Below are 15,012 nucleotides of genomic sequence, written 5' to 3' on the forward strand. Positions count from 1 at the left end.
AAAGAGTAACAGCAGGTGAGGAGTGCAAAGGTCCTTTGGGCAGTGAGGATTGTTAAAAGGTCACTTGGGCAGTGAGGATTGTGTTAAAAGGTCACTAACTGGGAGCATGAAGATGGGTGTGTTTGAAGGTATAGTGTTCTGGTTGATGTTGGATGGATGGGGATGCATGGGCATTATTGGGTGAATGTGTTGGAAGTGAAATGTTTGAGGACAGTATGTGTTGTTAGGAAGGCTGATCAATTAAAAAAAAAAAGGGGGGGGGGGGGTAAGAGAGGTATTGTAATAGAGTACTGTTGAGATTTGAAGAGGATGTGCTGAAAGGGTTTGCATACATGAAGAGCATGAGTAAGAAAGTTTGAGAGAATAAATGTATCAGAAGTGAAGGTGATAAAGAGAAGGGGGACTGGAATTGGAGATAAAAGCAAGTGAATAAGGTTCTGAGTGCCTGTGGCTTGAACATGCAGGAGGGTGGAAGTCATGCATGGGATAGAAAGTGATGTAGTATTCAGGGAATGACGTGTCAGTGGACTGAACCAGCTACATTTGAAGCAGTCAAGGGAAAGGATGAAAAGGTCTGTGGGGCTATGAGGCAGTTTGCTGCATTACACATGACAGCTGGAGAATGGATGAGAATGAATGAGGCCTTAAGTATGTTCCTGAAACTACCTAAGTAACACTGTAAACAGCAAACCACTACTAAATTTAATGGTTTCATTTATTCATACATCAATTATTTATATATCAAGTAGACTTCATGATTATTACCTAACGATTTGTTCTTTATTTCCAAATATTCACACCTTGCTGCTGCTATATTGTTCAGAATAAAATGGTCAGATAAGTCCATTAAAAACAAAAAAAAAAAAAAGGTCTGGCAAGTCCATCCCAATCCAGATGCCTGTCCGTCTTCAGTTTTCATCCCACTGACCAATTAAAGGATTCACTATCCTACCATCTGCATCATGATGTGCATAAATGAACAGACTTATACCTGGACTTAAATTTGGCAAACACTCTTTCATTCCCTCCATAGAATTCATTGTACTCTTTGGTGATGACACTGTGGATATGACTTCTGCATTTTATTTCCTTACCTCCCGTTTACTAATAAATTATCGACAAACCAATTTTATATTACCCACAGTGGCAGCTAGCTTTTTTCCCCATTTTGATATGTCTCACGACCAGCAAAAATGCACATTTTCAGTTTCAGCATAACTATAATCTAAATGGAGCTTTACGTTTCACAGCCACCATGCCCTAAGCATTTTGAATAAACTTTATATATTATTTAGCTCATCCAGTATTTGCATCCATCAAGCTTTCAAGTGCACTCCAACTATTCCCATTTATGTGCAACCAGCTTCCCCAAACTTATCTGTACCATCAGGACTGCAATATGAGATAGCCTCTTCACCCCCAAAATATGTTCTGTTGTTCTAAACCCCCAATCAAACTTATCTATGAACACCAATTTTTTTTTTTTTTCCTACTTGATCCCCGTTTCCTGTGTTAGCAAGGTTGCGCCAGCAAACAGAATAAGAAAGACATCCACTCATATACATATATGCTAATGTACACATTCATACTAACTCATCTTCATCCATTTCTGGCACCACCCCCTGCACCAGCAAGGCAGCGCTAGGAAATGGATGAAAAACAGCCACATCTGTTCACATCCTTGCAAGAGGCATCATATGTAATACACTGAAACCACAGGTCCTTATCCACATCAAGGTCCCACAAACCTTTCCATGGTTCACCCAAGACATTTTACATGCCAGGTTGACCCCAATATACCAAATCGTTCCATTTCTCTATTCCTTGTGTGCCTTTCACCCTCCTGCCTGTTCAGGCCCCGATCCATCAAAATCTTCACTCCATCCTTTAACTTCCAATTTGGTCTCCAGGTTCTCCTTGTTCCCAACACTCCTGACACATATATCCTCTTTGTCAACCTTTCCTCACTCATTCTCTTTCATGTCCAAACCCTTCTACACCCTCTTCTGTTCTCTCAGCCACACTTTTTATTACCACACATCTCTTACCCTTTCATTACTTATTTGATCAAACCACCTTCAACCACATACTGTCCTCGACCGGTTATTCCAACACATCCACTGTCCTGCATACAACCTCATCTATAACCCATGCCTTGTAACCATATAATATTGTTGGGAGTACTATTCCCTCAGTCATACCCATCTTTTCTCTCCAAAATAACACTTTATACTTTCTTCATTGCACCTGGAACCTTCGCCCCCCTCCCTCAACCTTTGACAGACTTCAGCTTTCATAGTTCCATTCTCTCCTGAGTCCACTCCCAGATATCTAAAACACTTCACTTTCTCTAATTTTTCTCCATTCAACTAACTTCTCCCTCAACTCTGCTGAACCTAATAACCTTTTATTCACATTTACTTTCAACCTTATCCTTTCACACACTTTTCCAAACTCAGTCACCAACTTCTGCTGTTTTCCACTTGAATCAGCCATCAGTCTTGTATCATCTGCAAACAGCTGACTGACTCACCAGGTCCTCTCATCCCAAACAGAACATATTCACCCCTCTCTCCAACTCTTGCATTTCCCTCCCTCACCAATCCATCCATAAACAAATTAAACCAAGGTGACACAGACCAACCTTCACTTGGAACCATTCACTCTCCTCTCTTCCTACTTGTACATATGCCTTACACCCCTGATAAAAGCTTCTCATTGCTTCTAGCAGCTTTCCTCCCACTCAATATATTCATAAGGTCTTCCACAAAGCACCTCTATCAACCCTATTATATGCCTTTTCTAGATCCATAAGTGCCGCATACAGAACCAAATGTTTTTCTAAAAATTTCTTGCACATTCTTCAAAGCAAACACCTAATCCACACATCCTCTACCACACAGCTTCTTCCCAATCTGATGCTCTGTACATGCCTTCAGCCTCTCAGTCAATATCATCCCATACTATTTACCTGGTTTACTCAACAAACTTATGCCTCTGTAGTTTGAACATTTACCTTTATCCCCTTTGCCTTAATACACTGGCATTATACATGGGTTCTGCCAGTCCTCGGGCACTTGCCATGATCCATGCATTCATGAATATCCTTACCAACCATTGACAAAACGTCATCCCCTTTTAGTTCAACTACAATACCATGGAATCCTGCTACCTTACCACATTTTATCTTTTGCAGGCTTTCACCAAATCACTCTTAGCATAACACCCCAACCAAAACACCCTACATCTAACACCACCATCCAACTCAACATTCCTTCTAAATACTTGCTCCTTCATTACCTGTTGTCACTTATCCCTTTTGCCCCCTTTACCGATGTTCCCATTTCTTGTCTTTTGCACATTACTTACTTCTCAAACATCTTTTTATCTCTAGAAGTTTTATGATACTCTCATTTGCCCTTTTTCAACCACTGCACCTTCCTTTTGACCTCCTGCCACTTTGTCTTATACATCTCCCTGTCGTTTACATTCCTAGGGATACTTGTAAGTACTGCCTAAAATGCCTCTTTTCTCTCACTAGCAGCAATGTTTCTTCATCCCACCACTCACTATCCTTTTTAATCTGCCCACCTCCCACCATTCATGTGCCACATGCATGTCTTACACATGCCATCGCTGCTTTCCTAAACGCCTCCCATTCCTCACAAACTCCCCTCGCTTCATTTGCTCTCATCTTTTGCCATTCTGCACAATCTCTCCCAGTGTTTCTTCATGTCTCCTTTCCAAGCTCATTTACTCTCGTCCTGACATTGTCTTCTCTCTTTCAAAAAGCTCTACAAATCTTTACCCTTGGATCCATGAGATAGTGATCAGACATCCCAATAGCTGCCCCTATTAGCACATTTACACCCAAAAGTCTTTCTAAATTTAATAATGCCACCTGACCATCTCTCCTCACATACATGTTTAGATTTTTCTTTTCAAATCAGGTATTCCCGGTCACCAGTCTTTTTCTGCACACACCTCCACAGGCCCTTCATTTCCATTCATAACACTCAATATCCAGTGCACACCTATTATACCTTCAGCTGCTTCATTACTTACCTTTGCATTTAATCACCCATCACAAATACCGAGTTTTGTGCACAAAGCTGAGGACACACTCACTTGCCTCATGCTCTTTATTTTGATGGCCAGGTGAATAAGCACCAATAATCACCCCTCTCTTGCTATCCACTTTCAGTTTTACCCACACAGTATGTCATCATTAATTTTTCAAGTATAATCAATCAGTTGAACAACTGTTAACATTAATTTTTAATTACAGTAACTAGTGCTTGATGCAGATTCCACTATTAAGTTTCCTCTGGATACATGAATTGGGATTAACAAATAATTTATCAACATTCTGCTCAGTGGCTCTCAAGCTTACATTTTTACAAGTTGTTTGTTCATTTTTTTGTAAATAACATTTTATGATAAATGCCCAAATAATTTGTAGTCCTAATTTCATATAATATTATTAACTGAACAAAATTGATTTAAAAGCATGTAAATACAAAGGAAAAAGATGTACACAACACAGTTTTAAGTTAGCTGTACCCATTTATTTGAGCACACCAGGACATATTTGACTACAAATCGTATATAGTAACAATGACTATTGATAATAATGGTAATCAAGAGGGAATAGTTATAAAGCAAAGAAACAAACTCCTCACAAACAAGATGCCATTGGACTGGCATAAAACTAAACACTAAAATGGAAGGAGCAAACATGGCGTGGCTTTCATAGGGCATCACAACAACATTTGTAAGGAGCTTGCCAGTTACCTTTATTTTCATTAAAAACTGTGATCTTCAATACGTTTTCTACTCTGTATAAGCACCAACTACGGCAATAAAAACACAAACAAGAGAAACGCTTCTTACAAAAAATCAAAATTTCACTCCATCAGTTTGAGGTGCATATCAAGTGTAAGATAATGATGCACAGAGCTTGTATTGAGGATTATAAACCAAGAAAACCCCCAGAGCTCAATCAATATAATGACAGTGATGTAAGGACAAGTTCCTACAAGAGGCATTTTCCCCATAAGAATCCCAAGTGGTAAGTGAGCGGTTTTTTTAAGTTTGAAGTTATAATAAGAGTAATAGCACACATGCTAACACAATTGCCCTAGAGGTAAGTTATCATTCATACACACACATACAAACAAGGCTACCTCATTTTTTTTTCCATTTCTCATAGCCACTACAAATGTTGCAGTAATTATTAATTTAATACGCTTGGTACAAAAGGCATGAAAGCCCAACTATATGTTAAGTCCAAGTGCATAATAACATGGGATCAATGAATCCTTGGCTCACATGTCACTTACAGTAAGGCATCACTTCGACTGGGCCAACAGACTTGGTGAAGGCTGCACCAAGTTCGCACACAAACTTGTAACCAGCCTGAGCATGCTTCTGTTTCTATGGCCTGCACAGGTAGTGGGTGGAGAGATGGTGTAGTTGGGAGAATTAAGGCCATCTGTTGACCCAGGAGGGCGATGTCCGGATCAGTAAATATTTGCAGCAAGTGGCCGTGAAGGTCAGAAGTGGGCATTATATATTGTACAGGTTCAGAGTTTTTCTTTTCAAATATTTAACCAAAACAAGTACACTTCATGGAGTGGATCTGCCCTTCAAGAACGCCACATTTTTTTTTCAAGGACGCAGTTTATGAGTTTAGCCCAACAAGACCTTGTGCCAAGGCATCCGTCAGGTAAGTTTTCCCTACATACTATACGACATGTGATGAGTTGATGCTATATGAAGGATGAAGATGTTTGATGGATGTGATGATGGTGGTCAATGAGTGATTTGTATGATATTAATGAAGTGAAATGATGACAGCGGTGACATGAGGTAATGCTAGACACATGTGGCGGGACCTCCAGCAACAGTTTCTACAGCCCCCCACGCAGACACAAATACACAACACAGCAGAGCCAACCAACACAACTCAAAATTCCAGCATGATCACTGTAGACAGATTCTGTCAAAACAGTAGTAACCCCAGTATACAAATATGCCTATTTCCAAATATATTCATAGAAGAACAAGGAAAAATCAAAACGTGTTGTATCTTTACACGACCATGAAATACAGTTTATCATCCACATCATCCAAAGAACCTTTTCTATCCCTTCTTCCTTTCGTGGTTTGCGACCTAAGCTGGGGTGAGGTGGGGCTCAACTGTTGGCCATCTAATAGTGTCTTCATATCTTTTGGATCTTTTCACCCTTGATAACAGGGTTGTTCCGCCTGATCTCCTCCGCTCCAAGTTCACGGTAATCAAATGTGCAGTGGTGTTCGTTGCTATAACGATGCACTGAACAGAAGAGGCCTTCACACCTGCATGTAAACCCTGAAAAGAAATGTAAACTCCATTATCAACCTGGCTTACAACTTACTTTCTACACTGTCACTCATTTCAAGGGGCTCATTATACATGACAGCTAGGAAGAATATGCAAGTTAATGGGCTATATTTTTCATCTGTTCCTGGTTCTACCTTGCTAATGCAGGTAATTGCATTTTTTTTTTGCCATTTCCTACATTAGCGAGGTAATGCCAGAAAAAAAACAAAAAACATTCACTTGCATCTACCCTTACACTGTCATGTGTAATACCACTTGTGAAACCATACTGTCTACCCCAATTTGAAGCTTGTGCATACCTTCACCTCGGTCACCAGTGTTCCATACAACTTACTGGTGCTTACACCAGACTTAGTAATCTATAACAAGAGCTTTCACTTTTGTCTTTACACATAATTATACAGGCATTCACCATTCCTAAGGCACCTCACCATGATCCATTCACATTTTTACTTGCCAATCAACACAGTTACAGAAATTCAACTGTAATTCTACCCACTCCAGCCATTTTGCCATGCTTCATCTTGTGCAAGGCTTTATCTATCTTGTTACATCAAAATACTTACCAAGACTCCTTCACCTCGCAAAACTTCATATCCAAAGCACCCGACACCTGCCATCGTATCATTGAATACATTCAAGTCCTAATTACTCACTGTCTTCACATTATCTCGGCTTCATTCCCCATCTACCCCATTGTCTGATTTTACCATTTGCTCTCTTCTCACACTAGTAACCTTTCAAGGCATTTTATCATTCTCCCTGAAGTTTGCAGATACTTATTCACCACAACTCTCATCTGTCTGTATCTCTGATGCCTGTTCCCAAGTGAGACTCCCTCAAGGGGGAGGCCACTGCAATAGTCTCCATAATTAGTGAACTACAGTACCTCTTTGTAGCCTTCCGTGCCTTACCCTTTACAGGCCACTGGCAGAGGGCAAATCTGCTTAGCACATTGTTTGTAGAGGCTCCTACATTATGTTCTCACCAACTATATAACCTAACGTTTCTGCCCAAGTGTTCCTATGTATTACTTATATCTATTTCCCCTAACATTTTGTCAAAAGGCAGAGCTAGTGCATAGGTTCACCACAGGAAAATCTAGAGTTACAAAGAATGAGCTGTGTGAGTTTAGTTTTGTCAGGTGTCATTTATGACGAGGAGATTCTGTGTTTGTGGACAAAATGCCAGTAGTCTACGTGTGGGTGAGGCAGAAAGAAATGACAGTTAACTTGGGTCAGATTGCAACTTGACAACCACTGAAGTGCTGGCTGACTATGCAGGTATCACTAACCCTCCAGTTACCCAGGCTGGTAGTACTGGTAATATACCTCCCTGGTTGTTGGCTACCTACTGACTGTAACCATCTCTCATTTACCCACTTATTCAGCCCCTGCACCTTCCTCCTGACCTCTTGTTACTGTCTGTCATAAGAGGAGGGAACAAAAAAATTGGAGAACACAGTGGAGATAATAGGATAAGTATTTAAGATTTGAGTGCTCAGCACCTTGAACATGCAAAAGTATGGCATATATGGGGGCAACATTATATCAGTACAATGAACTAAGGCACTGAAGCAGTTGTAGTAACTATGGAAAGGTTTATGGGGCCTCGTTGTGAAAAGTGGGCTGCAGTTCAAGGGGCTCATTATACATGACAGCTAGAAAGAAGATGCAAGTTAATGGGCTACTTTTTTTTTTCATCTGTTCCTGGTTCTACCTTGCTAATGCAGGTAATGGCAAAGAATTTTTTTCCTTTTTTTTTTCTTTTTGCCATTTCATACATAAGCAAGGTAATGCCAGAAAACAAAACAAAAAAAACCAAAAAAAACAAAAAAAAATCACTTGCATCTGCTCTTACACTGTCATGTGTAATGCACCAGAACCGCAGCCCACTTCTCACAACCAGGCCCCATAAACCTTTCCATAGTTACTACAACTGCTTCAGAGCCTTAGTTCATTGTACTGATATAATGTTGCCCCCATATATGCCATACTTTTGCATGTTCAAGGTGCTGAGCACTCAAATCTTAAATACTTATCCTATTATCTCCACTGTGTTCTCCAATTTTTTTGTTCCCTCCTCTTATGACAGACAGTAACAAGAGGTCAGGAGGAAGGTGCAGGGGCTGAATAAGTGGGTAAATGAGAGATGGTTACAGTCAGTAGGCAGCCAACAACCAGGGAGGTATATTACCAGTACTACCAGCCTGGGTAACTGGAGGGTTAGTGATACCTGCATAGTCAGCCAGCACTTCAGTGGTTGTCAAGTTGCAATCTGACCCAAGTTAACTGTCATTTCTTTCTGCCTCACCCACACGTAGACTACTGGCATTTTGTCCACAAACACAGAATCTCCTCGTCATAAATGACACCTGACAAAACTAAACTCACACAGCTCATTCTTTGTAACTCTAGATTTTCCTGTGGTGAACCTATGCACTAGCTCTGCCTTTTGACAAAATGTTAGGGGAAATAGATAAAAGTAATACATAGGAACACTTGGGCAGAAACGTTAGGTTGTAGTTGGTGAGAACATAATGTAGGAGCCTCTACAAACAATGTGCTAAGCAGAGATTTGCCCTCTGCCAGTGGCCTGTAAAGGGTAAGACACGGAAGGCTACAAAGAGGTACTGTAGTTCACTAATTATGGAGACTATTGCAGTGGCCTCCCCCTTGAGGAGTCTCACTTGGGAACAGGCATCAGAGATACAGACAGATGAGAGTTGTGGTGAATAAGTATCTGCAAACTTCAGGGAGAATGATAAAATGCCTTGAAAGGTTACTAGTGTGAGAAGAGAGCAAATGGTAAAATCAGACAATGGGGTAGATGGGGAATGAAGCCGAGATAATGTGAAGACAGTGAGTAATTAGGACTTGAATGTATTCAATGATACGATGGCAGGTGTCGGGTGCTTTGGATGTGAAGTTTTACGAGGTGAAGGAATCTTGGTAAGTAGTTTGATGAAACAAGATAGAGAAAGCCTTGCACAAGATGAAGCATGGCAAAATGGCTGGAGTGGGTAGAATTACAGCTGAATTTCCGTAACTGTGTTGATTGGCAAGTTAAAATTTTTAATATGAGAATGGATCATGGTGAGGTGCCTTAGGAATGGTGGAATGCCTGTATAATGTCCATGTATAAAGACAAAAGTGAAAGCTCTAGTTATAGATTTATAAGTCTGGTGTAAGCCCCAGTAAGTTGTATAAATCTTAACATCTCAGGCTCCACCACTCCCAAGACCTTTGCATTCACCTCCCTCACCACCAGATTCATAAATGGGTTGAACAGCCATGGTTACATCACACAAGGCCTTCTGCAGATCCAACCTCACCTCAACAGATCCATAAATGCCATGCAGAAATCCTCTGTTCTTAAAGTATTTCTCGCATTCTTCAAAGCCAACTACCTGATCTACCTATCAACCACTTGTGAAACCATACTGTCTACCCCAGTTTGAAGCTTGTGCATACCTTCACTGGTGACCGAGGTGAAGGTATGCACAAGCTTCAAACTGGGGTAGACAGTATGGTTTCACAAGTGGTTGATAGGTAGATCAGGTAGTTGGCTTTGAAGAATGTGTGAAATACTTACAGAACAGAAGGATTTCTGCATGGCATTTATGGATCTCTCGAGGTGAGGTTGGATCTGCAGAAGGCCTTGTGTGATGTAACCATGGCTGTTCAACCCATTTATGAATCTGGTGGTGAGGGAGGTGAATGCAAAGGTCTTGGGAGTGGTGGAGCCTAAGATGTTAAGATTTATGCCCTGGAAGGAAAGCTACCAAAAGCAGCATGGAATTTTCAAGTCTGTGTGAGTAGGAAATGAGAAGGGAGAATAGTTCCAAATAAAGGTGAGTGGTCACTAAGGAGTTGGTGAGGGAGGTGAATACAAGGATCTTGGAGTAAGGGAGCCTTGCATATCATGATGTATGACATGGGGGAGGAAAGCTACACTAGAAACAGAGTTTTCATCGAGAGTGTGAGTATGGTTCCAGGTGAAGGTGGGACTGCAGAAGGGGTACGCAATATTACAACTACTGTTTAACCCATTTTTGAATGGGATGATAAGGAAGGTAAATGCACGAGTCTCGGAATGGGGGAACCTTAGATGTGATTCAGTTGCTGTTTGCGGATGACATGGTTGTTGTGGCATATTTGAGCGAGAAAAGAAAAGATATGTTTACGAAAGCCATGATTAGGGCATTCTGTTATCCGAGTCATAAGTACCATAAAAAAATCAGAATACTGAAAATTCTATAAAAATGACTGATGGTGTCCTTACCTGTAAGGCCAACCTTCTTCTTGCACATCTGGCACTTGTTCTTCTTCTTCTTAGCTCCATCTTTGTCTGGGCTACCAGCATCAAGGTCTGCTTCCACGCTGTCTGTGGCAGATGCTCCTGAATCCTCTGTCGTTTCACACTTTTCCGAAGACCCAGGGACACCTGCCACCTATAAAACAAAGCAATAATAATCATCAAAGAAACAGAAGTTACCACGGAGAACTACAGAACAGGTGATACAGCTGTTTCCAGTGTCTCAGTTGGTGTTATAAGAATGTGGGTGAACTTATACAGAAGTATACTACAATATGCAACAATAATGTAATAGGTGGTGCTGCTGCAAGCTATAACTACATATCTATCGAGATATGATACAAAGATGTACGAGTAACTAACAAGCCTTCATCTACAGGCATTTGGCCCTACCAAAAGCTGATCCTATTGTCCCCATAACAAAGAGCATGCATCTGGTACCAATTTAACCACAGCCAGATAGATTGAGACAGTGTATGGCATATTCAGATGGAGAATAAGGTAGATGGATATCCTTTCAGTATTCAATACAATGCCAAATGGATGAATGTTGCCATTTCAATATTTGTATTATGCCATACAGGTAGATACACATCCTTCCAGTACTTCAAGAGTTCAAGATGACTGAATTTGCCAATTTATCACTAAAAATAAGCCGAAATATTAAAAAAGGGACACAGGGCATGCATGCAGCCAAGTGGAAACCTGAATTGATTAAATTCAGAGGAATCATGCAACTATCGAATGTACAGTTTAAATAACCAAACATAGACTACCAGTCTCTGCTGAGCTAAGGCTGCAGACTATATACACCAAAAGCTGTGCATAACTTCTCCCCAAATCCACATAAGTGTAATGTCACACCATCCATTTAACAAAGTACCAGGAGTAGTGAATTTCATTATATCAAATGTCAATTTCCAGCATTGTTGGTCCATAGCTAGATGGATAGACATTAGGCAAATATCAGGAAAAGGAACTTGGTTTCAAGTCATTCTAAATTTCAAAAGTCAATATGCTTCAGCATGAACCAAAGTATGACATGCATCATGCTAAAACTGGTCTACACAAAAAGAAAACTATGCCATTTGATCATTTTCCATTTCTAAAAACATCCATCCATCCAGCATACTATCCTACCGTGATGCCAAATATTAGTAGCTATCAAGCTCCTAATCATTTAGGCAACATATAACTGTACACTTGGACATACATAGGACCAATTACAATTATAATCCCCTGCACACACACCTGGCAGAGAAAACCATTACATACAACTATATTATCTAACTACCTATAGACTCGAGTATCCACAGTAGGAAGATACTCGTACCTTAGCCTCTTATCCGATTATTGTTGCTAAACAAAATTAGGCCATGCTGCAGCACCACCATTTATAAAACATCAGTGTTACACTAGAGGTCAGTACACTAAGTATATAATTTACAATTAAGATTATCAAGAAGTGAGATGTGAACAGCTGTACCAACTATGTTCAGATGTAAAGTATGCACTTACTCAAAAATGAGAACGAAATTAAAGCATTACATTTTGTAAGTTAAAGACTACACTATTTATGAAAAACTTAGGAACTTCATATAAGCAGTTCAAAAAATTTAGGGAAAAATATGACTGATCTAGTCTATCCTAGTTAGTGTTAGACCAATCAATAACTGGTAGAGGGAATCTTATAAAATAAAATATATTAAAGTAAAATAGGCAATCAAATAAAATAAAGATTGACTTTGAAATCATCTATCAGAAAGGGTGACTTCCAATGACAAAATAATTAATAGTAAAGTTTAACACATGAATGAAATGGACTAGAAAATATCACCTATAACCATTCTTTTCTTCACATTCTCTGGTGCTGTGAGTACAATAAGAACAGTAAGAAAATTTCTTGTGATGCATTTTATCTTTAATCTTATTTGAACGAATAACTCATCATGTGAGCAAAAAAAATAAAGACCAAAATTAGATTTTAGTGTAGGGATGATTACCAACCAACCTGTGTGAGTGTGGGCACAGTAGGCTGGCCAGTGGTTGTGGCGACAGTTGCTGCTTGGTGGAGGGTGGATGTGGGGGGTGCTGGAGAGGCTGAGGTGGGGGCTACGGAAGCTGTGGGCGAGGTCACTGTGGAAGGAGGCTGTTGTTTCTTTTTAAGGGCATCCTTATAACACTTTGAGCAGAGCCCATCTGTGTTAGGGGAGCCAAAAAAACCACATCCCATGCGACAAAGGATGGGCCCAGCCTCAAGCTGATTACTCTCGCGCTCCATCCTCCGGTCAATCTGAAGGGTGACACCTTGTTTATCTCAATATTCCATGATAAAACTCTGGAATCACTTTTGTTTAATAGAATATTTAACTAACATTTACAGAAAACTTTCTTCCATCATATTTTATATTTGCTCATTTTTCTTATCATTCATATTCATTGTAATCATCATTATTCACTTCAAGTTATTTGAATTGTAAATTAATAAAATCCTGGTCTCAAACAGGGCATACTAACGCAACGACAAGCGTTTTTTTCTTTTTGTACAGTTCACTTGGACTGATGTCTTTATATATGTATTATTCACCTTAAATATCTAGGTATTTGAACACAAGCCAAACAACTGCTTCAGAACAAAGTTGTACTGCAACGTCAGTGATGTAAAAAAAAAGGTTTCATCGATTAAGACCTGGAACCAAGAACAGTCTAAAAGTACTGAGAGGTCACTAGGGCCTTCCTCCCTTATGAACACCTGTCTTGTCCATTATGAACCACAACTACTGGCATTCCACACGTGTGAAAGTATTAATGTAAAACTGTCAAATGATGAAGAAATATGTTTTTCTTCATCTGCTTTGTCTAAAAACCAAAATTCTTGTACGGAACATCTACAATATCCAGTAAACAAGAAAAATTCGTATCCTTTTGATTTTCATTACTTTTCCCAGAAATTGTGCTAGTGAAGTCTTAACACTCAAGAATTCACCTACAAACTGTGCATCTACATCTTTTTAAACAAGTCAGTTTTTTAGCTTTCATATGTGAACAAAATAAGGTATCCAAAATTAGGAAGATAATAAGTCCTTCTAGGCAAAGCCTTCTTTTTGATCCACTTACAGTCTTGTGTATTTTTTTTCACAATATCCTAGTGCTGAACCACACTATGTATTAGTCACGTTATTAGGTATCTAGGTTATTTGCTCATACAAAATAGAAAAGAAAAAATGGGTTTAGGGAAAACTAAGCATTTCTTACTACGGATTAAACCAAGCACTCTTTTTCCAGTTTTAAACAATTACAACTGCTTATTACACTAAAAACCAAAATGCTGTTATAAAAATTAAGAAAACATAAGCTGCTGCATAAAAAGAAAGCTTTGACATTAGAAGGTTCTTCATAAGATAGTGAAGCCTTTAACAGGGTTCATAAGGGAAAAATATCAAATATTGGTTGCATCACATCTGTCAGCCAACCTGCTCTTATCATGAGATGACAAATACATAATAGAATGCTGAATAAAACATTTTCAAATGTATACACGACCTGAAGGAGTGACCAAAAAAATAAGGTGAAAAAAGTGAAATTTGTTAAGCTATCTTATTGTAACATACCATTACCTCAAAGTCGAGATTGGTTCATACCGAATCTATACTGAACATCATAAGCCTCATGCTCTCCTGCATTTTGTACCTCCTCAAACATAGTATCCCTCTGTCCTTTCAAATTATCCTTGGTGCCTTCGGTGCTAACACATTCTCAAAATATATTTCAGTTTACCTTTACAGTAACAGTATACAAAGTTCTTTACATTATAAATTTTTGTATTATTCATCTTAAAGAAAAAAAATATCGCTACCATTCACCCTCATATTTTACTAGCATCAACAATGACAAGTAGGGTCACTCCTTCAATAAACCTTAGAAAAAACCTACAAACTCAAGTTATGTATTCATTACAATGTGATACCTAGTGCTCCTCAATCTATGAATGGACTTGTCTACTCCATGGAGGAAGTAACTATGTCAATAAATTTATTAACATTCTTAATCTTTTAAAGTACACATTTTTAGTATTCCATTTAGAGCAGTTAAAAGTTTCCCTATAAAAGAGATATAGGGGCTCAGGTTCATGAAACACTGGCCTTCATCTTATATTTGTGTTGATATCAGTTAAAATGGCATACACTTTGAAAAAGGTATCTATGGTGATATGCTTCAAATTTCATAAATGAAAATAATGAAATCCTATCACAAAAACTAATCCATTAAGACATGAAAACAATCCTAGTGACATGTAATAAAACAAATTT

At 39.1% G+C, this 15,012-nt stretch overlaps 1 protein-coding gene across 22 annotated transcripts in view; it reads right to left on the minus strand.

Moving 5' to 3' along the window:
- Window positions 1-4,546: 4,546 nt before the first annotated feature.
- Window positions 4,547-15,012, minus strand: part of drn (doctor no) — a 150,590-nt gene continuing 140,124 nt past the window's right edge. For all 22 annotated transcript variants that reach the window (XM_071661157.1, XM_071661144.1, XM_071661158.1 and 19 more), the window contains 3 exons: window positions 12,714-12,995; window positions 10,670-10,838; window positions 4,547-6,373 (listed from right to left, as the gene is read on the minus strand). In XM_071661157.1, the coding sequence (XP_071517258.1) occupies window positions 6,225-6,373; window positions 10,670-10,838; window positions 12,714-12,983 (588 nt within the window). In that variant the 5' untranslated portion in view covers window positions 12,984-12,995 and the 3' untranslated portion in view covers window positions 4,547-6,224. The remainder of the gene's footprint in view (window positions 6,374-10,669; window positions 10,839-12,713; window positions 12,996-15,012) is intronic.

This window comes from Panulirus ornatus, chromosome 73 (assembly GCF_036320965.1).
Source record: "Panulirus ornatus isolate Po-2019 chromosome 73, ASM3632096v1, whole genome shotgun sequence".
Taxonomy (NCBI): Eukaryota; Metazoa; Arthropoda; class Malacostraca; order Decapoda; family Palinuridae; genus Panulirus; species Panulirus ornatus.